The sequence below is a fragment of the Myxocyprinus asiaticus genome, chromosome 21 (assembly GCF_019703515.2).
Source record: "Myxocyprinus asiaticus isolate MX2 ecotype Aquarium Trade chromosome 21, UBuf_Myxa_2, whole genome shotgun sequence".
NCBI classification, from domain to species: Eukaryota; Metazoa; Chordata; class Actinopteri; order Cypriniformes; family Catostomidae; genus Myxocyprinus; species Myxocyprinus asiaticus.
In genome coordinates, this window is record NC_059364.1 from 15,485,443 (window position 1) to 15,512,946 (window position 27,504).

General features: G+C 38.1%; 1 protein-coding gene across 2 annotated transcripts in view; it reads left to right on the forward strand.

Annotated features, from left to right (window-relative positions):
- Positions 1–1,742: 1,742 nt before the first annotated feature.
- Positions 1,743–27,504, forward strand: part of LOC127412380 (ribosome-binding protein 1-like) — a 34,286-nt gene continuing 8,524 nt past the window's right edge. Inside the window, exons 1-21 of one of the 2 annotated variants that reach the window (XM_051648688.1) lie at positions 1,743–1,924; positions 4,637–5,870; positions 10,693–10,847; positions 11,184–11,306; positions 11,843–11,995; positions 12,303–12,421; positions 13,114–13,267; positions 15,076–15,214; positions 16,643–16,794; positions 16,956–16,990; positions 17,106–17,181; positions 19,354–19,391; positions 19,508–19,589; positions 19,682–19,719; positions 19,823–19,898; positions 20,966–21,006; positions 23,935–24,022; positions 24,735–24,827; positions 25,309–25,401; positions 25,521–25,610; positions 25,692–25,784. In XM_051648688.1, coding sequence (XP_051504648.1) covers positions 4,664–5,870; positions 10,693–10,847; positions 11,184–11,306; positions 11,843–11,995; positions 12,303–12,421; positions 13,114–13,267; positions 15,076–15,214; positions 16,643–16,794; positions 16,956–16,990; positions 17,106–17,181; positions 19,354–19,391; positions 19,508–19,589; positions 19,682–19,719; positions 19,823–19,898; positions 20,966–21,006; positions 23,935–24,022; positions 24,735–24,827; positions 25,309–25,401; positions 25,521–25,610; positions 25,692–25,784 — 3,045 coding nt within the window. In that variant the 5' untranslated portion in view covers positions 1,743–1,924; positions 4,637–4,663. The remainder of the gene's footprint in view (positions 1,925–4,636; positions 5,871–10,692; positions 10,848–11,183; positions 11,307–11,842; positions 11,996–12,302; positions 12,422–13,113; positions 13,268–15,075; positions 15,215–16,642; positions 16,795–16,955; positions 16,991–17,105; positions 17,182–19,353; positions 19,392–19,507; positions 19,590–19,681; positions 19,720–19,822; positions 19,899–20,965; positions 21,007–23,934; positions 24,023–24,734; positions 24,828–25,308; positions 25,402–25,520; positions 25,611–25,691; positions 25,785–27,504) is intronic. The other variant, XM_051648687.1, reaches the window with a different exon arrangement.

Genomic DNA, 27,504 nt, shown 5'->3' on the forward strand with positions numbered 1-27,504 from the left:
TCGAAATCAATGAGTCAGCGATAAATCTGCAGTTTCATGCCAGGTTTTTAAACATTTCCATTCATATGGGACCTGTTGTAAAATTCAAGACTATTATGAAGCAATTACATTTTGTGGCCACTGCTTTCTTGTTGTGTGTCCTAAGGTTGAATAAACATTAAAAAAATACTGAATACAGGGAATTTATGGAGTTATAGATTTGACTTTTATGCATAGTTTTATGTTACTAATTTAAGTACTATTTCATTATGTCTATTGTTTTTCTGCTTTATGCCTTGCAGAAGAAATCTTGCACATATTCTCTTATAGACATGTGCTGTATAATATGTGTGATCTGATCTATTATACATGTGACAGGTGCAACAGTCAAGGAGGATTATGCAGCTATAAAGGAAATGAAGTGAAAATATCTCAGTCATGCAATGTATTGTCACATGTCTATATGGAAATTCTGTGCACATATAAAGGTATGCACTGAAGGAAAGAAAATCTTTCAAAAAACAAAAACGAAACATTTCACCTGGAAAGTAACTAAGTGTAAAGCATGTTTGTGATTACAGAAGTGTGCTCAGATAGAAGATGCTCATCTGAAATGTTTTCTTGGGAGAGGCAAGTATAGGTGTGTTGAGACACTGAGTGTCAGTAAATGTGCACTATAGCATCCTCGTGATTGGCACAGTGTGACCTTTCAATGCCTCTTATATGATGATGTGAAGACTAAAACTGTTCTATGACAATAAAGAAATAAGTGTGGAATGTGTTCATGCACTTTTTTAATGAAACCTTTAGTTTAATGCATATGTGAAACTGATACATTTGATTTAGTTTTAGATATTTTATATATTTGCGATTTAATATGTATGTAAAATTATTGTTAAGTAAAGTAATTATTTGTTCAACGCCATGACTAACACTAGCATTTAAGGTAGGATGTATTAATATGTATCATCATTAAATATTTCTACTAATGTTGTCAACCAAATGTTTGCAGATGTAAACCACATCCACTGCTAAACAAATTAAAGTGACACCACACAACTGGCACAGTAAAACTACACCAAAGAATAACCTTTCAAAAGTAAATAAGATTTTTTAATGAGCAGCTCTATTATAATGGGTGTCATAGCATGAGCATAAGGCAAATACAGAAGACTATAGAAAATAAATATTGTCTGATCTAATATTGATAATGGACCAATGAAAAAAAAAAATCATTTTGCATAAAATAATTCACACACCTTGTAGAAACTGGAAGAAAATGGAGGCTAAAAAGACAACCTTTTAAATTAGTAGACTACTGTGGATAAATAGAAACTCCATACAGGGCCATAATCCCCCATTATTCAGATTATTTGTCAGCAAAAATGTGTTTTCAATGGCTTTTACATAAAAAGGCCCTCTCCAATCTTGACTATGAAAAGAATCAGACACTTTTATCAAATGCGATATGCAAAAATAATCAAGTAAATAAAGTAAATAGATAAATAATTAAAAAAATGCATATAGACAAACAACTGACGACTGACAATGAAAGAGGTAATCAAATGAAATTGCTCTGCTCACCTGTGAAAACATGGAAATTTCTGAACCGCAAAAAGTTAAAGAGTTAAAAAGACTACAACTCCCTAACGCGCCATAAGGACCCGCCTTTTTTCACTATCATCTTATACTATTGGCTCTCAGGTTTTTGAGAGACTCTGTTTTGACCAATCAGCTGTCTTCTGGGTGGACGGAAAGTGGGCCACTGACCGGCGTAGAGAAAGTGCCACGACTCCACACAGACATCGACTGACTCCTCAACCCGGGATAAGATTTTTTGTTTTGTTTTTGTTTAGTTTTTTTTTGCCGACGTGGTAAGATAGTTGCATTCAAGTTATTCACTTCTTTTTAAACTCTTCCTGAAGTGATTCATCACACGGTAAAGGTGAGAGTTAAAGCTTTGGTTAAGGCGTTATTCTTCATAAGCTTCAAAGATGTTCAATAGCAATTAGCCGTAAACTTTGATCTCTCTACTTTATTTACTCTGCTGTTTAACTAGCTCGTAGCCAGGGAAGGTTAAAATATGCTGTTTCAGTTATGGAACGAAAGGGCCTGACTATAAATAACTTATGGTGTTATATTTTGGTTTTGGTGATGCTCAGTTGTAGGCAGACAGTTGAGATTTTCTGCTTCTTTAGTGAGCTAGAAAAGTAGGTACCGATATAAAAACAATTTTCATCGCTTATAACAGCTTTGATGTCTAAAAATGAGCAAAGATATGCCTGCTCTGATCGCATCCTTTATATAGTTCATTCAAGCTTCAGAGAGAAAAGCAGAACAGGCGAATTTATAAACTAATATTTTTTCATTGTCTTTTTGTATGTTCTATGAACGGCTTCATTGTGAATAAAAATAAAGGATAAAAATATTAATTATGAATCTATATATATATATATATATATATATATATATATATATATATATATATAAACGCCCCCTCGCCCACACAATTTCTAATTGGCTCTTCAAATGGCACGCTATAGACCAGGGCTACTCAACTTCGGAGAGGTCAGGGGCCGCAAAGCTGGATCCCTGTACCCTTGAGGGCTGCACTCTTAATTTTTATGATTTTTATGATAATATTAATAAGCTAACATTTTTATTGTTAGAATGTTGCAAGGTTAATTAATGGGAAAGTTAACCTAAAAATGAACATTCTTTCATCATTTACTCACCTTCATGCCATCCCAGATGTGTATAACTTTCTTCTGCTAAAGACAAATGATGATTTTTTTTTTTTTTTTTGAAAAAATATATCAGCTCAGATCATTATTTAAGTCTTTGTCTTTTTTAAATCTCCACTTTCACTTTCAGATGTGAAAATGAAACTAAACAGGCACTTACAGATGTGAAAGTGCAGATTTATAGTAAAAAAAAAAAAAAAAAAAAAAGGACTTAAATATTGATCTGTTTCTCACCCACACCTATTATATCATTTCGGAAGACATAGATTTAACCACTGGAGTCTTATGGATTATTTTTTGCTGCATGTATGAACTTTTTGGTGCTTCAAAGTTCACTTGCAGTGTATGGACCAACAGAGCTGAGATATTCTTCTAAAATTCTTTGTGTTCTGCAGAAGAAAGAAAGTCATACACATCTGGCATGAGGGTGAGGAAATTATGAGAATTTTCATTTTTGGGTGAACTATCCCTTTTAGTAATTATTTTAATCATAAGGTGTGTAACAGTTCGATTTTATGATATAGATCAGTTCTGTTGTCACTGTGATTGTCAACTAACAAACACCATGAGTGTTCAACATCACATACACCAGAGACACGTTCAAAAACAAGAGCGATATATCCATTATTAGCCCCAAAAGTTCTTAAGTGAAGTCATAAAGATTTGTTCACCTCCCATACCATTTTGCACCAAAGCAGATCACTAAAAAGCATTGGCATGAAGGCATCTCAATGCCGTTACTGCAGGAAAAATTTTTTTTTTCCTGTAAATAATGTTGTCATGACGCAGGGCCGTTTCTAGGCAAGTTTCTAGCCACCTGCTGGGAGGACGCCAAAGAGGAGGCCTCTGACAATTTTTACATACTACAGATTGTTCAGCTACGATCCTTTAACATAGGGTTGAATGTGCAGATTTGCGCTGATTCCACACCTGGGAAGCTGTATGTCAAGAAATGCTGTTTTAGATTGATATTACAACACAATAAAACATAGTTTAAAGCTATGCAAAAAAAGAGCAGCCTGTATGCAAATCTGTGGTCCCCCAAAACCTCAACATTCCAAAGTAGGCTACATGTTACAGATGGCCCATAAATCTTTTGAATATTGTGCTCTGAAGGTTGTCTAGATTGTTCTTGCTTCTGGGATACAGCAGAATGATCAGGGCTTTTTTGCCATGTATTTCTAGACTAACAAAGCATTTGTGCTTTGATGCGCAGTTGAAGTGTGAGACTTGTATGGCAAGAATCCCATGGAAGTAGAGGAGAATAGAAATTTGCTTTGGCAGATGAGTGCAGCACATATTGGAATGAAGAACACTGTTGCGTAACTCTGTCCTCACCGACCAAATGCAATGTTTGCATATCGTATGGAAAACTTTTTTTCACAGTATTTCATAGAAGTTGAGGGTAGCCCGCTGGACATCTTTTCCCAGTCTTTTTCTGGGAGCGCTTTTTTAAGATACTTGTGTCTAGGAACTAAACAGCTAAGCACACTAAACTTCCAATTCAGTAATTTGGATAATTCTGGAACTGAAACGTCTATCTTTCATTGTCAGAGCAGTGTAGAGTTTGGGATTTGCTTTCTTCTCTCCAGGTCAGCGTTCAAAAGCCCAGTTTTGTGCCCATATTTTCATATTTTAAAAGTTAAAGTGTTAGACATATGTTTGAGGAAGAGATGCTACGAAATAATTTTGCGTTGTAGAACTGTGAATGTTTAGGTGTTTGAATGATGAACAAAAACTGGTTAATACTTACGGTGCAACTCCAGTGGAAAAGGATTTCAGCTGGTGTTCCATTTTATAATTGTCTTTAGGTAGAACTTTAAAACAATGTAATACAAAAATATTGATATTATTGATGTATAAAAAAAATGTAAATGCCACAAAATTTACCTGATCCAATTTTTGTTTAAAAGGTTTAATAAGAAGGCGCACTTGCAGTCATGGACATCTACGATCCTCAGACCCTTGGAATAGTTGTGTTTGGTGGCTTCATGGTGTTCTCAGCCATTGGGATTGCCCTCGTCTCAACATTTTCCATGAAGGAGACCTCATATGAAGAAGCTATAGCCAAGCAACGAAAGGAGCTAGGAAAGACCCAAACAGGCCAACGAACAGACAAGAAGAAAAAGGACAAGGCAGCTGAGAAGAAAAACCGAGGTAAGAAAAAAGAAGATAAGGCCAATGGGGAGTCAGAGGTCATCCCTGAGGTTGCAGAAGCACTAGCTAAACCCACTCCATCAATACAACCTGCCCCAGAACAAGTAGCTGCTCTGACACTTCAACCAGAAGCCCCTTCCCAGAAGTCGAATCAGACCGCTCCAGACCAGAAATCTGCTTCTCCTGCTCAAAAATCTGCTTCACCTGCTCCTGCCCAGAAATCTGCTTCACCTACTCCTGCCAAGAAATCCACATCGCCTATCACAGCCCAGAAATCTGCTTCTCCTGCTCCTGCCCAAAAATCTGCTCCAGCTGCCCCAGCCCAGAAATCCACTTCCCCTACCCCTGCTCAGATATCTGCTCCACCAGCCCCTGCCCAAAAATATGCCCCAGCCCAGAAATCTTCTCCATCTGCCCCAGCCCAAAAGTCTGCTTCAACTGCCCCAGCCCAGAAGTCTGCTTCAACTGCCCCAGCCCAGAAGTCTGCTTCAACTGCCCCAGCCCAGAAGTCTGCTTCAACTGCCCCAGCCCAGAAATCTTCTCCATCTGCCCCAGCCCAGAAAGTAGCTCCACCTCCACCAGCCCAAATTGCTGCTTTAGTTACCCCAGGCCAAAAGACTTTACAAAATGCCCCAACCCAGAAATCCTCTCAACCTGCTCCTACCCAAAAACCCAGTCCATCTGCCTCGGCGCCTTCTCGTAAGGCTGCAGCAGGTCCTACACCCTGTTCCATTTTAGATGATGCCACACCTGCCCCATCTCCTAAGAATAAGAGGAAGAAGAAAGCCAAAGTGGAGTCTTCCTCAGCTGAGGTTCTGCCCAAATCAGTGGCTCCGTTGGAGACGGTGACTAAAAAGGTTCCAGTGATGGCCGTACCTCCAGTGGGCACTCTAAAAGCCACCCCAGTAACTGCTGTGCTGGCCAAAGCAGAGGAGCACAAACAAGAGGCTCCACCTAAGAAGAAAGCAGGATCCAAGAAGGCAGAGTCAGGTAAGCTGTTATCTCCACCAAACTGCCTGTAACTGGTCTGATAATTACTAGACAGGGTGCACAGGCCAGAGGTCAGAAGAGGTGACTGCCCCCTGCTGGTCCTTTTTTGAAACAGTGCAGGGCTTGTCACATTTTATCACATAAAGACATCTATTCACATTTTCAGGCCTTTCACTTACATAATTGCCAGTTTACCAAACCTTGTGTCTGTAGGGTATAGTAAGACATCATCAGACCTTGAGAGCCATAGCACATTCAAACACATGCATATTGTGTTTGGGGTATTTATGAAAGGCCTCATGCTGTGTTTCTTAAGTGTAGCTCAGTGTGTGATAACACACGAGGCCTTCCACAGAAACTTCTTTGTGTCTTTATCTCATTGTCTTTATCACCAATAGACCTACACACATCACCAGAGATTCATCAGGCCAGGTTTCATATAATTAAAAAAATACATATATTTTTAAATCATGAAAAAAAATAGGGTCTCCTAGACTGGAATCTGTCCTTTGACAGGCTGGTTTGGCTCAACTATGCTCAGGTTCAGCGAAAACCTTCAGTAACTACAAAATTCACACTGAAACCAAAAACGTTGAAGCTACTAATTTCCTGTCCACTCTTACTGAATCCACCCAGTATAATGACCACTGATATATGTATAGAATTGGATTGCTGATGCAACCATAAACTGCCAGCAGGAGATGAAGCCACCAGAAGTGTTTGTGCAGCCATCTTGGTATGCCTCAGCTGCCATAGAGCCTCAATCAACGTCTCACCATCTGTGACCTCCAGATACGGTTGTCGCATTTCACCCTCATATGATAATCATGATTAACTTTTAATTTGCTCACTATGGATAATATTCATTACACAGAGCAAGGAGGTCAATGGAATGTTTGGGCATAGCAATATGGCGGTGCAGTGGCGTCAATGTTATGAGGCCATCAGCAATCCAGTTCTATATTATAGATCAGTAATAAAGACCCATAAAAGAAATATTTGCCTTTATCATCATCATCATCATTTTCATTATGAGGAGAATGCAGCGGAATCCTTCTGAAATGTAGCAGATGCATTTATTAGACTTGTTAAATGAAAAAAATTATAAATGAATGTGTGTAGGAGGAGGTAAGTCTTCAAGGAAGCTTGGCCTCAGTATGCAATAACAGGATGCGTCTGATTGATTTGCTAGTGTTTGATCAGACTCTTAAATACACAGAGATAAAGTAGTTTTGGGTTAACCTCAAAGATGGTATCTTTGTTTAATGAACTTCCAAAAACAAAAACAAATACATTGTCTGTGATGTAAGTTTATATTTGTGTCACTTCCTGATTTCATTAATCTAGTTCAAAGTACTCATCTGGATGGTTCCTACTGACAAATAGCACTGATGTGCTCTATTTCCTTTGTGGGCGGTTGCTGGAATAGCACTGCTCCTTATTTGCTGATGTTTGCCCTGATTGGCTGTTTCCTTGAGAGCAAAAAAACTTGGTGTCTAAAGTGCTACTCACAGGGGAACGAAGGCTTTGAGTTGCATTTTCTGCTCATGAGCTGTTCTTCATGTACAAGTGCACCAATTCACAGGCTCTTAAACACATGCAAAAGTTTCACTTAAAGGAATAGTTCAACTGAAACCAAAAATGCTGTCATACTTTACTCACCCTCGTGTTGTTCCAAACCCATATGACTTTCTTCTGTGGAACACAAAAGGTGACTTAAGAATAACCAAGCCACTTTAAATAAAGTCGAATTGACCACTTTCTTCACTGGCACTATATGGAATGAGTGACCAGAATGTTCCACAAAAATTCACTTTTTGTTTTCCTCAAAAGAAAGAAAATGGTTTAGAAAAGCACGAGAGTGAGTAAATGACAGAATTTCCATTTCTGGTTTAAATGTTTCTTTAATAACACTTTCATAATCGACTATTTCCTTGAGCCTCATGCTGCTATACATATTGTTGGAATAACTTTTTTTCCCCTTTTGTTGTTCTTTCACACTGTTTTCCATCAACCTTCTGTCACCCTTAGTCAAACAAGTTCCCTCACTTTCTCTTTTTCTCCTTTCTTTAAACATAGACACAGTCAGACACCTTATACATTTTCCCCTCACTTGTGATGTGGTATTGGCACCCGTGGGAAAAGCCAATGAGTTTGTGCCAGTGTTCAGGTGGGTTTCCGAGAACTTTGAGTTCCACTTCTCTACACAGAGCACAGCTCTCTTGGCTCTATTCAAACAATACTCTTGCCTCAGCTGCTCCGCTAGGGGAGCATACAAAGGCCTTTAGTAACTGGACAATAGGAGTTTATCACCAGCCCTGAGTACCATCTCACCCTGGTGCCACACTGCACTCTTGCCATGCTGGCATTATCTAAATAACATAATGAGTAAATAAGGAACACCAGAGTAGATACTTACACTACTGTACAAGTGTCCAGTTAACTGTATTGTCAAGTACAATTTACAGCAGTCTACTCAACACGCGGCCCTCGAGTGATCTTTTGCGACCCGCGTTATGATATCATCAGCAGCCTATCGAATCTGTATGAGGTGTCCATTTTCATGAGGATTTACGCTAGTCCTCTACATTGCTGAATCATGTTAGAGAGGGAATTCAGCTGCAAGAGGATGTTCCAAAAAAATTAAAAAAATAAATATCAGAGCATGGCTGATGTTATGAGAGCGGCGGTCGGTCTGCGCGAGCGTTCACACGCAGTACACGTGTGTGCGGTCTGTCAATCAAATGTGCGCTAGCAATCTCACTTGAGTTATATTCAACACGGCGCAAATCTGTCCAATCTCTTGAATAGCTCATCAGAGATATGTACTCGTCATGACAACAGTATTTACAGGAAAACAAATAACAGTTTTTCCTGCAGTGACAGCGTTGAGACGCCTTCATGCAAATGCTTTTTAGTGATCTGCGTTACTTCGACGCAAAACGCTAATGGGGTGAACAAATCTATATGACTTTTCACTGAAGGACTTGTGGTGCTAATTTTGAATACATCGCTCTTGTTAAACACATCTCTAGTGTATGTGATGTTGAACACTCATTGTGTTTGTTAGTTGACAATCACCATGACAACAGAACTGATCTATATCGAACTGTTACACACCTTATGATTAAAATAATACCTAAATGGGATAGTTCACCCAAAAAATGACAATTCTATCATCATTTATTCACCCTCATGCCATTCCAGATGTGTACGACTTCCTTTCTCCAGCAGAACACAAATGAAGATTTTTAGAAGAATATTTCAGCCCTGTAGGTCCATACAATGCTAGAGAATGCTGGTCAGAACTTTGAAGCTCCAAAAAGTACAAAGGCAGCATAAAATTAATTAATACGACTCTAGTGGTTGACTCCATATAATCAAAAGCAATATGATAGGTGTGGGTGAGAAACAGATCAATATTTAAGACCTTGTTTTTTACTTTAAATCTCAACTTTCACTTTCACATCTGACAGTCACATGTGGCACCTGTTTAGTTTCACTTTCACATCTGAAAGTGAAAGTGGAGATTTAAAGTAAAAAAGCCAAGGACTTAAATATTGATCTGTCTCTCATCTACAGAGCTGAGATATTTTTCCTAAAAAAAAAATCATTTGTGTTCAGCAGAAGAAAGTTATACACATCTCATCTGGGATGGCATGAGGGTGAGTAAATGATGAGAGGATTTTCATTTCATATATATAATCATAAAAATTAAGAGTGCGGCCCTCGTAGGTACATTGATCCAGCTTTGCGGCCCTTGACCTTGCTGAAGTAGAGTAGCCCTGATTTACAGCATGGACTGTGTGTCTGCATACGATTTGGACTCTAGAATTCAAGGAATTTAAAGATAATTTAAATAAAAAAATTCTGGGTTCAATACAAGTTAAGATCAGTCGACAGCATTTGTGGCAAAATGTTTATTTCCAAAAAAAAAAAACAAAAAAAAAAAAGGCAAAAATGAAGGTTACAGTGAGGCTCTTGCAATGGAAGTTAATGGGGCCAATTTTCGGAGCGTTTAAAGCTGAAAATGTGAAGCTTCAAAATTTATAAAACACTTTACAATAATTCTTGATAAAACAAATGTTTTACTTGAGCTGTAAAGTTGTTTAAATGGTTATTTAAGGGTTTACGGCATAACATCTTCATGGCAACAAAGTTGTAAAATTGGATATAACTTTACACAGAAAAGGTTAGTAAGCAGTTTGAATATTAAAATCATGTTAACACACTTATTGTTTACATTTGTGATGATACTTTTGAAACGGTGAGTATTTTAAAGTTTACAGATTGGCCCCATTCAATTACAGTGTCTCACTGTAACCAAGATTTTTGCTTTTTTTAAAGAAGGGATGAGTCAAAATACATTTGTGTGGTAATTAACATTATTCCACAAATGCTGTTGATTGAGCTTAACTTGTATTGAAACCGTAATATTCCTTTAAACAGTGTAGTTTTGTTTTCACTACTGTTATGATTTGAACTGGAGGGAACATGACAGATTGAATGCTGAAGATTGTGGTGTGGATATTTAGGCAATGTTTAGGACTGAAATAAAGTGGTTTGGAGATTTTGCCCAAAAACATAATGTGTTTGTGTACACCCTACTGCGACTAACTTTTTTTTTTTGGCTTTTTGATTTGGTGTCCCTGAATTACACCCATGCACACTCCAACAGGGGGCAGCACTCCAACTGAATCTTCTAAGCGGATAGCAGTCATTTCTTACTTCATTTCTCTCTCTTAGGTTACTCCTTTCGATGTCTCTCGCTCTCACACACACACACCTTAATAAATTATCTATGCCCTCTCTCTCTTTCTAGCGGCGGCTGCAGACCCCGCAGACAGTCCAGTGTACCTACCATATAAGGCTTTGGTGTCCACCGTTAGGAGTATGGTGTTCAGTGAAGGAGAGGCCCAGCAGCTCATTGAGATTCTGTCTGATAAAACTGGCATCATCCAGGACACCTGGCACAGGGTATGTTCAAACAATGGGGGACAGAGGTCTGGAAACCTGTTTGTTTGGTGCCACTAGTGGTGCAGAAATTACACACCTCTGCTTTAAGTAGTCATACAATATCACATATTAAGACACATTTTATTTTTGAGAGATTTAGATATAATGGGTGTTTATTTCTTCTGTTGTGGTGTTTTGTTAAATATTTCCAAAGGAATGCAATCTTAAATCCATCATAAAAGTGATTCATTTTCATGTAGATACTATATCCCCTATGCTTCTCACTTCATTCCGTGCTCACTTTATTTACACTCAAGCAGGAAGTTTATGTAAACAGAGCTCTGTGTGTGTTTATAGGCTACACAGAAGGGTGATCCAGTAGCCGTTCTGAAGAAACAGCTGGAGGAACGGGAAAAGCAGCTGGCAGCCGAGCAGGAGGATGCAGCAGCTGCTAAGAGCCGTCTTAGAGAACTAAATAAGGTATTGCCTCTAAAACACACAAACGCACACACACACACAAAATGAAGAAACATTTGTTAAAAGAGCTATTTGATAAGTGTACATGGGTCAGGCCCTATCAGTTGAATCTAACTTAGATTCAACTGAAACTGTGGGAAATTCTGTGTTGGAAGCTACGAAGTACTAATTTATCATTTAGCTCATGCTTTTATTCATGGCGACTTCACACAGAATGCGTTCTTGCATTCAAGCACGACCAGCTAGACATGGGAATGGAACAGAATGTAGTTATCAGCAATAAATCAGCCAATAAAAAAAATAAATAATAAAAACGTGTCCTGTGTGAATGGCAGCTTATAGTACACTTAACAGGGACAGTTCCCATGGAGGAACAGGGGATAAGTGCTTTGCTCAAGGGTCCGATGGTGGTTGTTGTAGGGTTTGACTACAATCTTACTACAAGTTACCAGCCCATATGTTTAACAACTAAGCTACACTTAACACCTGCACCAGATGACACTAGATGCCCAGATCATGACCTGTTTTTATGTATGTAGGAGCTGTCTGTGGAGAAGTCAAAGGTGGCATCTGTAGAGACCAGGCTGAGCTCTCAGCTGAGCAAGCGAGAGCAGGATATTATCGCCTTGCAAGCACGTATGCAGGCCAGTTATCAAGATCACCTCGCCGAGACCCAGCAGCTTAATGCCAAAGTGAGAACTCTGCTGTAAACCTGCACAATTGTAGTTAACATGATTAATCTCACATTATGAGTTTGCTGAAATTTGGCTCAAAATATTTTTTAGTTTTAATACATTCAGTTCCTCTGAAGGAAAACAAAACAACGTTTATCTCATTAAAGTTAGCTGTAATGTCAAATTAGGTAATTTCGTTAACCGTTTTAATTAAATGTAATGTCATTAGATGTATTTCATTAAGCTCATACTGTAAGTGAACATGTTAACTTAGGCAGCCCAAATATTTAGGTGACATATCTAAGCCAGTCCTCTTCCTTCTCAGGTCTTGGCTCTCCAGGACCAGCTGGAGAAAGGCCCGAATGCTCAGCTGGCCCGTCTACAGCAGGAGAACTCCATCCTCAGAGATGCTCTCAACCAAGCCACCAGTCAGACTGAGAGCAAGTATGAACTTACAGCTCCTCCCAAACCCAATAATGTCTTTTTCACTTCCATTTTCTTAACTCATCTGTTTTGTAATAGTGAAAAACATTGTTTCTTATCAAAGACCACAGCAAACTCATGCACTTTATCTTAACTTGGCACAATGTGGCAAGTAATTTCTTTGGCCTCCATTAAAGAGAAATGTTCTGCCCTGCAATTACAGAAAATCATTGCCAAAAAAAAGAAAATGATAGCCAATGAGAATAGGACCAATGAGATTATAGTGTGCTACCCATCATAGCAACAGTCAAAATTTCTTCATGTGTGATACTGTTGACGGTCATGACTAATGAGGACAAACTCAACAACAACACTCAACAACATTACCAACATTGACCCTATTTACTTTCTTATAGCTTGGCCCTGGTCTAATTGTGCATGATTAATCGTAGCACATTATTTGAATTGTAAAAAAAAAAAAAAAAAGTTTGCATAATTTTTTTATCAAAATGTAATAACTTGCTTGCTTTTGAAATGACATACCTTTTCAGTTCACAAATCCCAATACCTCCTGGCTACATTCTGGTGTATAACACCCAATTTTTGCCATTCAAGCAATACAAGATGGATACAATAAAGTTCTGCCCTAAAAAAATTTTTCTCGTTAAATATCCTGTTTCACTTGGAAATACATTTTACTTTTGGTCCATTAGACAAAATGCTGAGTTGGCCAAACTGCGTCAGGACTGCATGCGGCTGAATAAGGAGCTGATTGAGAAGAACGAGTCCTTGAAGGCTGATGAACAGCTCAAGAAAAATCTGGAATCTAAAGCTGCCACTGCTGAGAAGCAACTGGCCCAGCTACAGGTCAGATGCCGGCCCTTCTAAACATTACCTGTGCATCACAGTCACCAATCATTACTGTTGTTTAGTTTGCAGAGTTGCACTGTTTTGTACCAAAAAACTGCACAACAAGGGCCCAAGCAGTACCTTTCTGAAAGAGTTCAAAATACCACTCTGATTTTTATTAAAGATCTCCCAGCATCAGCAGTAGCCTCATTTGAGTTTTCAGCTACCTCTTGCTGGGCAGTTTAGCCTTTCACATCTACAGGTAGGCAAGCTTAGTTTCTTGCAGTGTGTGGTGTGTGGTGTGTGGTGTGTGTGTGTGTGTGTGTGTTAAAAAACTTGATTAGGCTTGCCGGTAAATGCTTTGACCCCTCGGCGCTGGTTCCTCTACTACTGGGATTGTTCACATTCTGGCGGAACATTTTGATTGCCAGTTTGATCACTCAGCAGTGCTCTGTGGGTTGGAACATTGCCCGCGCTACAGGGAAGAGCTACTCTGAACAATCTGGAATGTGAGCCTGCCTCAGCAGTACGATTTCACACAGATACACACGAGTGTCTAATCAGTCTTAGATATTCTGTACTTACTGGAAGCACAGATAAAACATGAGACGATCTACACTCCTATTCGCATGCTTTGAGAGCAAACTGTCTCGACTCACCAAAGGCCACTGTATAAAGTACAGCCTTGTATTACAGTGTGTTCTGAACCTATTTTAAGTATTTCTAGACTGTACTGACTCAGGAGAGACATAGGTAATGTCTGGAGAGTGTGAGTCAGACTCGTTTGACCTCGTTTGTGATATAATCTAGAATTCCAGTGCTCCTGTAGCTCAGCTGGTAGAGTTGGTAGAATCTAGCAACGCTAAGGTCATTGGTTGGATTCCCAGGGGATACAAACTGCCAAAATGAATGCACTGTAAATTGCTTTGGATAAAACTCTGACAAGTGCATAAATATAAATTTAATATCTGGGTAATTGGACGCAAAGTAAACCATATTACCACTTCTATTTTGTCAAGTTTTCATTGAGGTTTTCACCGTCCCATTTTGGAAGTAGTTTAAAGTGCATTAAGACCCAAATGTCCTTTAATGGATGCACTGTAATGGAATCAAAGGGATAATTCACCCAAAAATGAAAATTCACTCATCATTTACTGACCCTCATGCCAACCCAGATGTGTATGTCTTTTTCTTCTGCAGAACACAAAGATTTTTAGAAGAATATTTCAGCTCTGTATGTCTATACAATGCAAGTGAATAGTGACCAGACCTTTCAAGCTCTAAAAATCTACAGAAGCAATTATAATAATTATAATAGGTGTGGGTAAGAAACAGATCAATATTTAAGTCAATTTTTACTTTAAATTTCCACTTTCAGAATGTGAAAAAATCAAATTAAATATTGATCTGTTTCTCACCCAAAGTGATTGCATCGCTTCAAAAAACATATATTAAACCACTGGAGTCTTATGGATTACTGTCTATGCTGCCTTTATATGATTTTTGGAGCTTGAAAGGTCTGGTCACCTTTCACTTGCATTGAAAGGACCTACAGAGCTGAAAGATTCTTCTAAAATCTTCATTTGTGTTCAGCAGAAGAAAGTAAGTCGTACACATCTGGGATGGCATGAAAGTGAGAATTTCATTTTGGGGTGAACTGTCCCTTTAATGGATTAATGCACCTCAACTTTTTCGATGAGTAGATACAAATACATTTGAAAGAATTCACGTCTAACATTCCAACATTATTAAACCTGCTTTTTCTTTTTTCATAAATACTCTGAATTCAGTGGCATTTCATTCGTTGTGTTTGTGTTATGGTGCAGGCAAGCTTGGTGAGCAGTGAACAGGCCCTGCAAAAGCGTCTGGAGGAAGTGAGTGAGGAGCTCAGACAGACCCAAAGCAGCAGAAGCAGCCTTCAGACACAGCTGGAACAAGCTCAGCGAGATGCCAATGCTTTAGCAGGTCAGCACCAAACATTACAGTACCAGGGTGCAGGGCTAAGATCTTAAGCGTTTACTCTCAACATTAGCTGCTTATTTAGAGCATTTCAAAGAAACACATTGTAGCGCCATATTTGCGTAAAGTGACTGCTTCAGAAAAATAAAAGTGTAAAATAGTTGTGTAAGATCTGGGTTGGTATCATCATAGTGCCCTTTATCAAGATAGGGCTGGGCGTTTTTTCAGATTTTTCAGATTAATTTGAATTTGCGTGTTGACGAAGTTTGTATATTTTATTTTTTAATCGAGATTTTGCAAAAAATATTGCAAATGCTAAAGTTAGATACATTGTAAATCCACCAAAGTCTGAATAAGGAAGAGAAAAATAATTCAAAGAGCTTGTCTCAATGGCGCTCCGGATCTGATCAGCTGCACGTGTGGCGCAATCAAAATGGTCGTGACAGGTTAACACGGAGACTGATATAAAAGACAGTTATGGGTGCTTCATTTCAAATCACGGAGAGGCTATATATGGGAGAATCAAACATCTGCCGCTCCTTTTGCCATGATGATTCAGATAGATCGCTAATTATTGCTTTGTTCTGTGATGTGTTTCAAGTGTACTGCATCTATAGCCAACATTTGGCAAGTGATCATTTTGACAAACTTTGCTAGTTTAATTGTAATGATAAATTATTTCATATTGCTGCGCTGCTCAGCATGAACCGCTAGAGGGTGTGTATCTATCTGCAGAGGTTTATGAATATACACACAAATTGTTTGATATACAATGAGTACTTTCCAAATAAATGTGATTATTTTATTTATATATATTTTGATTTCTAGATAACTTTCTGAATAGACTTGGTGTAGATAAAATGAACACTGTCTAAGAATTATTTTGCAGTTTTCTTATTCTATTATCTCTGAACATCTGGGTTTATTAGATTTAAATTTAGTTTACGTTTACACTCTGTTGACAACTTCCCCCTGCGGTGCATTTGGTGCATTTGTAAATTTTTCTTGCACACCTTTGTTTCCTATAATGAAAATAACTTGGATTTCCCTAACCAGTTTGCCTTGCATTCTAATAAAGAACATACAGTTTGAATCATGTTGGAGTATATTTAAATGTTGAAAAAAAATCGAATCGTGAATCATCTATAAATTTGATAAAAATCTAGAATTGTTTTTTTTTTTCATATCGCCCAGCCCTATATCAAGACACTTAATCTCATGTTGCTTGTGTATGAGTGTACTGTAAAGCGTCAGCTAAATGGTGAATAAGTAATTAGAAATATTCCTACCTCCAATATATATATATATATATATATATATATATATATATATATATATATATATATATAAAACTTTTTACTTTTGAACCCTGTATTGCACAAGTTAAATCAAAAAGATGTCCACATTAATCTCTTCCTTAATGAACTTTATCAGAGGCTCAAGCTCGTGTGGCCAGTGTGGAGGCAGAACTAAGAGAGAGTGCTGGACAGGTGGAGAGTCTGCAGAGCCAGCTGAAGCAGACACAGGTGGAGAAAGAGCAGCTGCAGGAGGCAAGCCAGAACAAAGAACAGAACCACAATTCAGAGGTGAGACTCCACTTTCCATGACTATAAGCTACAAGGGCTACTGCTGTGTATTTTCTGTTAATGCATTACCTTTAACAGCCCTAATATTAACTTTTCATCTGCATTTTACTATGTGCATGGCGAGGCAGTAATTTGATAATCATTTGCATGTATCATTACAGGCTTTGACGGCTGAACTGGAGCAAGCAAAGAGCAGGTGAGATTTACTGTCTACATCTATCTCCCTAGTTGGTTGTATGAAAAAATTAATGTCAGCTTTTCGACATAACATTTAGTTGAACTTGAATTCACATTCACTCATTAATCTGTAGCCTGAAGGAGAAAGAGAGTAGAGTTTCAAGTCTTGAAGAAGAGATGACCCAACTCAAAAACACCATCGTCAATCAGGTGAAGGCAAACTTGATGTTTGGTTTTTTTTTTTTTTTTTTTTTTTTTAATTTTTGGCAAATTCTCTCTCGTGCATCCGTCATTTAGTAGCCGACGCTTGAGTTTAGTGTGAGCACGTGCAGGGAAGCGCATTTTTACTGAACGATGTTACACATGTATAAAGCTTCATAAACCCGTTAATCCGAAATGCAAATGGTGTTATTTTGCGTCTCTAACAGTCGCTCCTGCTTATAATTGACAAAGCGGTTGACGTTACAATTTGCAAGCGTGCAAGGTTGGAGCGGTCTTGACGCCTTTCAAATCGTTGCGCTTCCTATTTTATACTACCTTTGACAATAATTGTAAAGCTAACAGAACTACTCAGCTGCAGAGTTACACCTGTTATATCTCTCATCTCCATCACTCTAGATCTAGGGCTGCCAACGCAAATGACACTGTTCTCACGCTCTCACGCCACGCGTCCCTTTTGTCACGCAGTTATAACGTCACGGAGCAAAGAGGACACTGACAGCGCATGGACAGAGCAGCCTGCATGATGCTGCGAGTTATTCAGATCAATCAAGGGGAAAGCAGCAGCACAGCGTCTCTCCCTCTCCTTCTCTTTCATAATTTAATCTGTTAACATTTTCAATACATCTTGTCAACTTTAAACGGCCATTTTTAAGGTAACTGATGAGTTTTTATTTGAGATATTTCACTCAAAAATGAAAATTGTCATCACTTACCTTCATGCTGTTGCAACCTGTATGACTTTCTTATTTCAGTGGATATCAAAAGGAGATATTAGGGAGTTTCAGTCATCATTCACTTTCACTGAATGAAAAACAAGATGCAGTGACAGTGAATTGAGACTGAGACTAAACGTTTTGCCTAACATCTCCTTTTTTGTTCCATGGCAGAGAAAAATTCATACAGACTCAAGTGTGAGCAGTGATGACAGAAATTTCATTTTTAAATGAACTGTCCTTTAACTGCCTGTTAAAGTATTTGTTAAAGATATCTGCCAAGAAAAAAATAATGTTATTCAGCACCTTATTCACAGCAGCGGTATCTTGACAACAAGGCTGTGCGGGATAGATGTACAGTCTCTTCGATGAGATGTACTGCAGTTTAAAGTGTTTTTGGATCGTTCCGTGTACAAAACATTGAAAAAATATATTTTCAAGGACACTCAGTAGACAAAAGACTCCATACAACATGAGTTGTGGAAACTCAGATGGGATGTTGGAGCTTTTTACAGATTAACACTGTGCATGCCATTGAAGAAATGGTAAGTCTATCCCTCACAGCCTCGTTTCCATTCCCATTAAAAATCAAACATGGCACTACTGTGAATAAGGTCTATAGACCAATCCTCTTATTTACAAATATGTCAGCGCATGCGCAGTAAGTGGTGACAGAAAGCCCGCTGATTGTTGTGTTAGATGTGAAAGATTAGAGGATTAAACAGAAGTATGACACAAAACCATCATAAATACAAACATATTCTTAGCAATACAATTACTATAATGATATGAGTTAATAACAGACATTTAATCATGTTCGCTATAAATTTATGCTGCAAAGTTGTGAGTTATGATCTCCTCTGTCCAGTCAGCTCTGTTGATGATCCTGAAGCCACAGCAGTCAACGAGAGCCCTCGGAATCATTTTTCAACAACGTAATCCAATCAAACTTTATTTTTTGCGCATTGTTTTTGCCAACACTTCCGTGTTTGACATAAGCAGTGACGTTGCCAAAGCATTGGTCTAATGCGTCATGTCTTGCTAGAAAACAAATGACTAAAGAGAAGGGTCACAATATAGGCTACATACTTTAGGCTACATGCATTCTTAATGATTTAATTTAGACTTTTAATGTTGTATTAACTTAAAACATAAATGCACAATAAAAAATAAATAAATAAATAAACATGTCTAGAGACATTCAAGTAGCCTCAGTGGTTTTGTATTTACCAGCTAATGAATTCATGTGTTTGTTTGTTTTGTTTTTATTGTGAAAGTGGTCTTAAATTTTTATTTTATTCGACCTTAAAAAGTCTTAAATTTCATTCCTTCGAACCTGCAGATACCCTATGTTAAAATGCTTGGATTTGAACTACTAATATAACTGGATTTTATTTGTCTTTTTCTTTCTTTGTGCTGGCTTGAACTAATCTCATGTTCCTCTCAGGTGGATAACAGAGCAGAGGTGCAACAGTTGCAGCGCAGGTACAGTGAGCATATTTGCTGCCACTGCACTAATGCATTTTAATAGAGCTTAGTATGCCCCCAACATGGCACCCAATTTTAATCTCATTTATTTGTCCTTATTATTTGAATGCAAGCATAAAAGAAAAAGATGACCAAATAGCAACTCTTCAGGAAGAAATTCAGCAGGTTAAAGAGCAAAGTTCTGACCTTAATAAAGTAAGTTTATCATGTCAAAACTGTAAACCTCAACATATTTAAATTCAGACTTAAACATTCATGCAAGTTTACTTTTCTTCAATTATTCATAGCTTGAAAACACAAAAATGCTGGAACAGCTACAAAACAGGTATGCATCATTTGTAATCCAAGCAACAACTTAAGTAAAACAATTTTGTTTTAAAGCTTTAAGTTTCTAATTGTTATGTGTTTTGTTTTTCCTGTTCCTGTAGTTTGAAAGAAGAGGAGGCTCGGGTGGCTTCATTTGAGAATGAGTTGAGACAGTATAAAGAACAGTGCAACACTAGAGTAAGTGCATATTTTGTGTTATTCTGTTAGTATGCTCCACAGAAAGCTTACATACTGTAAATCTTGGCTTTAAGTAGACAGAATTGCATTTATTAAATTTAGGAACAATACTAAAAAAAGCATAAAGTATTTTTGGTAGATCTTAAAGACCCCATCAAAGTGCTTGGCAAGTGCAGTGTTGTTTCCTGTGTTGATGTATTTCCCATTGAAACAGGAAGCTTGGGTGGAACATATCGAAGGGATGTCTCTTTTTTTTTTTTTTTTTTTAAGAAATAGCCTATAGGCGGGGCCTGGGTAGCTCAGTGGTAAAGACGCTGGCTACCACCCCTGGAGTTTGCTAGTTCGTATCCCAGGGCATGCTGAGTGACTCCGGGTCTCCTAAGCAACCAAATTGGCCTGGTTGCTAGGGAGGGTAGAGTCACATGGGGTTACCTCCTCGTAGTCACTATAATGTGGTTCACTCTCGGTAGGGCACGTGGTGAGTTGTGCGTGGATGATGCGGTGGATGGCGTGAAGCCTCCACACACACTATATCTCCGCAGCAATGCGCTCAACAAGCCACGTGATAAGATGCGCGGATTGACGGTCTCAGACGCGGAGGCAACTGAGATTCATCATCCGCCATTTGGAATTGGTCTTTCCAAATTGGAGAGAAAAAGGGGAGAAAAAAAAAATGAAATAGGCTTGTCAGTACTATTTGGGGGAGTGACCTTCTCATTTTAGAGAGCATTTGATTGGACAAAAATCTGTATTGTTCAAGACGAGTCATTGTGTGTCTATATTTTTGGTCCATTTTCCTGGAGGAGAGAGACTGTATATTTTAAATGCATTTAGTATCTGCTAAAGGTTTATTTTGTCAACTATTAGGAGTACAGTAGCATATAGATGGCTACAAAGCTAATAGACATGGACTAAATGCCATAAAACTGCATTATTGATTTCATGGGGTCTTTAAATGGATTTCAAAAAGTGTTTGAAATTTGAAATAATTGTTCAGGTTTGTTAGTTATTATTAAAGTTATTTGGATCAATTCGACTGTGTCTGATAACACACTCTTCCTCTATAGATGGAAGACAACAAAGCCAAAATGGAGTCAGTACTTAAGAGGTACATATTCACTCCTACAAAAGCCCACTTCATGTTTCATTCCTGACAACCACATCAAAGGGTTGGTTTACCCAAAAATAAAAATTCACTCATCATTTACTCACCCTCATGCCATCCCAATTGTGTATGACTTACTTTCTTCAGCAGAACACATTTGAAGAAAAATAGAAAAATATCTTGGCTCAGTAGGTCCTTAATACAAGTGGGTGGTGATACGAACTTTGAAGCTCCAAAAGAACAGACAGTCAGCATAAACGTCATCCATACGACTCCACTGGTTAAATAAATGTCTTTTAAAGCAAAACGATAAATTTTGGAGCAAAAAATATCAATATTTAAGTTATTTTTAATTAAAAATCTTTGCTTTCGGTCAGCAGCATATTCATGCGAGAACAGACGCATGTGTGACACACCCGGAAGAGTAGCGCTGTTTACAACTGAATAGGAGGAATGCTTTACAGAAGCTTTGTTGGTTTTGGTTTAGATCTGTTTTTGTATCTGTATGTTTACTCACAATGGTGCTTTGTGCGCTCATCCTGGATGTCTCAACAGAGAGAAAAATGTGAGATTACGTCCATAGCGAATATGCCACACAAGAGACTGCGTGAACTCCGCGCTCTCTTGATGGATGTTTATCTGTTATCCATTTGGCGAAGTTGTTTACCTTCTATAATGCTTGGATATGTTGTCTGGTAGGGTTGTTGAAGCTTACATTGCTTGTCATGCTTTTATGAATCGAACGTTACTCCTGTGTTAAATGATCGCGGTGTATCTACGTTGTCCGGTGAAGTTACTGTGACGTGATTAAAGGTGCAGTATGTAAGATTCAGAAACCCTTGTTATTAATGACACCTGTTGCCGTTAAGTGAACTGCAGCCTGTTGCTCGTGATCGCGCGCACTCCATAGTAACCAAAACAAAGAGACTTAACGTGATTCACCGGCATCATGCTGACAGATGTGGTAGCACAGTTAAAATTACACAGTTATGATTGTTTTACTACAAACTTTGAGACTGTATATTATATTTGACTCTCCAGTGCTGGAACAGGGCAAAAAGAAAGTGTGGATATAGGTCTGACTATGCGAGACTGCAGTTTGAAGTAATCACTTTTCTTTGCATGATACATTGACTGCATTTATACGATAGCCTGTGTCGGCGTTAGCTAGCTAGCCTGCTTTATCAAAAGCTGTTAGCTAAATTTGGTGGATGATGACAGTAGCTGTTTATAAAATAGACTGTACATTATAAATATGTTGATACAATTCAGTATTGATGTGATTCCATCACAACTGTCATTTTGATATATCGATGCGCTATTGTTTTATAATAATTTAATGTATATATTTTCTGTATAACCAAGTTACGTTACACTAATGAATGGAGCTTTTTGCATTATCTTGAACAATTTCTAGCATTCATTTCATGTGTTATTGTAGATTACCTTGCTGAATAATTACAGATTAACATTATGTCAGTTACTGTGAATCAGCATTCCTAACTTTTAGTATAAAGAGAATATCATTGAAATTATTTGAAAGTTACGAAGCAAGGTAGCTTACAATTTGTCAGTGTTAGCAGGCAAGGTCAAGTTAGCTAAAATTACACAGATCAATCCTTATGGCACTATATTTCACATGCTTTGCAGTTATGTAAGCTTACTTGTCCAATAAGAAGAACGCCAATTCAGGGTCGGTTTTGATCCCCAAAACCGAACAAAGTTCCCTCCAGGAATCAAATACCCTGCTGATGTTCACTCTAGTTCTCTCGACCACGATCACGTTTCCGCTTAGCCAGACGGGATTCAGTAATGGTTTTTGTTGTTGTTTTTTTTTGGCTTACTCTGAGTTTGTGTAGGAGTCGGTGTTGTGCTGGGAGCCGGACGTTTGCTGGATTCCATCTCTAAGATAACGTTACCTAGTATTGCAGTTTGTTGTCGCTGTTGAATAGCGGAAGAGAAGCTTCTGTCTGAGGCAAGGCTCTCAGGAGCGCGCACAATCATCACATCCTTTGGATTTTCCCGGCAAAAGCGACCCGCTCCCCTCACATGAAAATCAGTCTACAGGCTTTAATAGGCAACCTAGCCTATTAAAACCGGGAAGGGCTCATTTTTAAGTTGTGTTACAAGCCGTTCACGCATTGGCAAAAAAAAAGGCGAATATTACATTAAAAAAAGTACATATTGCACCTTTAATATAAATGACTTCTGAAATTTGATTTCTTGTAATAAAGTTATTTTGCATATTTAAGCATATTTTTCCATTTAATAAAGTATATTTTATACCCATCATTATTGAATCCCTGTTTTATGTTTTTAGTTTACTGTGTTATTGTTTGCATTGCATAGACTTGCTATTGTAGTAACTGAGGCTGGACAATATAGTATAAAAATAATAAAGTCTTCTATTGAAATCGTATCAGCCATATCATGAGTTTAATCTCATAAATTGAAAATTATGGTACAATCAAAATGTTAATAGTAGATAAAACACTTGAATAATCAAATTAAGATCTACTGGTTGTGGCTGAGGAGAGTCCCTTGTTCTCTATTTAAAAGTGCTTTGAGTGTAGTGTCAGAGTCATATTAAGTTACATCCACAGATGTCGCTTGAGAGCACAAACTTAAGTAGTGCAGCTTTAAATAATGTATAGATGACATTTATGCTGACTGTCTGTTCTTTTTGGAGCTTCAAAGGTCGGATCACCATCCACTTGCATTTTAAGGACTTACTGAGCTAAGATATTTTTCTATTTTTCTTAAAAATGTGTTGAACTGCTGAAGAAAGAAAGTCATACACATCTGGGATGGCATGAGAGTGAGTAAATGAGGAGAGAATTTTCATTTTTGGATGAACTATCCCTTTAAGATTATTCTATAATAAAGAGTCTCTTGATTCTTATGTTGAGTGGTTTTGATGTTGTTTCCCAGTGTAACTGAGAAAGAAAGCCTTGTGACATCACTACAGCAGGAACTGCATCAACTCAAGGAACTATATCAGTCACAGGGCAAGAGTTGCGTAAGTAAACAAAGCTATTGTAAATGTGTCTGTCATTATATTGCATAAGAACAATAATTTATATAAATATGCATAGGCACACATCATATCTCACCATATCAGTTCATTATATGGCCCTGCTGGATAAAGTTCACTTAGGCAGTACTCTTGCATTTCCAAATCAGAAGTGTTGTCATATAAAAAAAAAAAACATTATTAGTATTTCAGTGTGAGGGGATTTTGTGTGTATTTTATGTGACCAAATATGTGTATATATTTGTACAAATGTATGTATGTGTTTATGTATATATGTGTGTGTGTTCATATATGGCCATATATCAGATTTCTTTATGGGTAATTTAGCAGACACTTTCAAATGAGGAAGAATACAAATGCAAGCAATTTAATAAGAAGGATTTGTTTATTTAAGGAGTTTTATTCAGCAGAGTAAAAGGTTTGCTGTTCTGTTTTCACAGAAAATTTCGTATGTCATATTTTTCTAGTGTAGTTTTCTTTTTTAGTCAGCATTTGGTTGGGCCAAGACAGTTTCAGCTGTCACTTAGGAGTTTTGACCTGGGAATAGTGTTTAACATCAGTTCTTATAAAGTTATTTGACATTTTTTAATTGATTTTTTTAGCTAAAATTTGAATTGATGATGGTTTGAAAGGTTCTAGCACTCTTGTTGTAATGTACTGAAAGTGTTTTTGATTGTCACTAAACATGTCATTACAGGAGAGTTTGGAGGACGTGTTGAAATCTTTCCAGACTGAGACCAAAGAAGTTCTTCATTCCCTTTTCCCACACATCAACATAGAGACAGAACAGGTGGATAATATTTAAGTGTCTCATAGTTATCACATGAACATAGTCTTTCAAATATTAACTTGTAAAAGCAAATACTTGTAGGATCAATCCCTCTATTTAATGCTTGAAGTTTAAGTATGCATAGAGTCAGTATCTAATATCCAAAGAATTCCCTCATTAAAAGGGATAGTTCACCCAAAAATGAAAATTCGGTCATGATTTACTCACCCTCATGTTTTTCCAAATCTGTGACTTACTTTCTCCCGTGGAACACAAAAGGAGATGTTACACAGAATGACAGCATCAGTCACCATTTACTTTAATTGTCTAGACAAAAAAATAAAAAGATGCAATGAAAGTCAGTGGTGACTGATACTGTCTGTGTTTCACGGAAGGTTTGTTAATCATTTTATTTTTGGGGGAACTATCCCTTTAATCTTCTGTAACTTCCTCTGTGCAAGTCATTGAATGCTAGACGATTCTGTGCATCTTATTTATTCAGACAAAATGGCTGCAGGACTTTGCTGTGAAAGCACAAGAGGCATTAAATCAAAAGCAGCAGACCCCAGAATCCCAGCAAAGCCCAGAGATGTTGGTAAGAATGCAGCAGTTTCTGGCCTTGTAATTTTTTCATGATAAACTGGCTCTTTGTCGTCCCTTAGTGGGAATATGAGGCAGACTTGTAAAGGTTACAATGCTGTTTTTATTTAATAGGAGGTAATGGGAAAACTACAGACAGCCCAAGAGAGTCAGTCTACACTACAGGCAGAGTGTGAACAGTACAGGAGTGTACTGGCTGAGACGGTAAGATTATACTCCAGGAATCTGTTTCAGAAAAGCTTTAATGGAAAGTGGATTGAGCCAGGTCTGTTTTGTGTTTTACAGGAGGGGATGCTTAAGACCCTTCAGAAGAGTGTAGAGGAGGAGGAAAGTGTGTGGAGGACCAAGATAACAGAATCAGAGGAGAAACTGAGGATGGTGTGTCTACATACTATTTTAGTACATACACACACATGCCCCAAGTTGACCACTGGGAGCATTTGAGGTTCAATGGGATAATTTTTAATGTTCATATATATTGCTACTGTGTCGACTACCAAACTTTGTGTTTAGTATTTTTCCATTACATGTTCTGCACTGTGCCTTTATATTTAATTACCTTTCCTACCACATAGGAGAGAAATGACAATAGACCTACAGTGCATTCTGAATGTATTCAGACCCCTTAATTTTTCACATCAATCTAAACTCCATACCCCATAATGACAAAGCAAAAACCAGATTTTTGAGAAGTTTGAAAATGTATTAAAAAGAAAAAACTCCTTTGGCAGCGATTACAGCCTCAAGTCTTTTTGGGTATGATGTGACAAGCTTTGCACACCTGGTTTTTGGGATTTTCTGTCATTCTTCTCTGCATATTCTCTCAAGCTCTGTCAGGCTGGATGGGGACTGTCAGTTGACAGCCATTTTCAGGTCTCTCCAGAGATGTTCAATTGGGTTCAAGTCCGGGCACTGGCTGGGCCACTCAAGGACATTCACAGAGTTGTCCCTAAGCCACTCTTGCATTGTCTTGGCTGTGTGCTTAGGGTCATTGTCCTGTTGGAAGGTGAACCTTCAGCCCAGTCTGAGGTCCTGAGCACTCTGGACCAAGTTTTCACTAAGGATATCTCTGTATTTTTGTGTATTCAGCTTTTCTTCAACCCTGACCAGTCCCCTAGTCCCTGCCGCTGAAAAATACCCCCACAGCATGATGCTACCACCACCATACTTCACCGTTGGTATGGTATTACGCAGGTGATGAGCGGTGCTTTGTTTCCTCCAGACATGATGCTTGGAATTGAGGCCAAACAGTTCAATCTTTGTTTCATTAAACCAGAGAATCCTGTTTCTCACAGTCTGAGAGTCCTTTAGGTGCTTTTTTATGTGTCTTGCACTGAGGAGAGGCTTCTGTCTGGCCACTCTGCCATAAAGCCCAGATTGGTGTAGTGTTGCATTGATGGTTGTCCTTGTGCATGTTTCTCCCATCTCCATACATGTTCTGTGGAGCTCAACCAGAGTGACCATCGAGTTCTTAGTCACCTCTATTACCAAGGCCATTCTCCCCAGATTGCTAAGTTTGGCTGGGCAGCCAGATCTAGGAAGTGTTCTGGTTGTTCAAAACTTCTTCCATTTAAGAATCATGGAGGCCACAGTGCTCTTGGGAACCTTCTATGCAGCCGAAATGTTTCTGTAACCTTCCCCAGATCGGTGCCTCGACACAATCCTGTCTCTGAGCTTTGCAGGCAGTTCCGTTGACCTCATGGATTGGTTTTTGCTCTGATATGCATTTTCAGCTGTGAGACCTTATATAGACAGGTGTGTGCCTTGCCAGATCATGTCTAATCAATTGAATTTGCCACAGGTGGACTCCAATCAAAGTGTAGAAACATCTCAAAGACGATTCAGAGAAATGGGATGCACCTAAGCTAAATTTCAAGTGTCATAGCAAAGGGTCTGAATACTTATGTCATTGTGATATTTCAGATTTTTCTTTTTAATAAATTTGCAAAGTTATCAAAAATCTGGTTTTTGTTTTGTCATTACGGGGTATGGAGTGTAGATTGATTTGAAAAAAATAATAATTTAAAGCATTTATTAGCTTACAGGAGGGAATATTATGGTAATATTATTACCATAATATTAGCAGTACTGCAATACA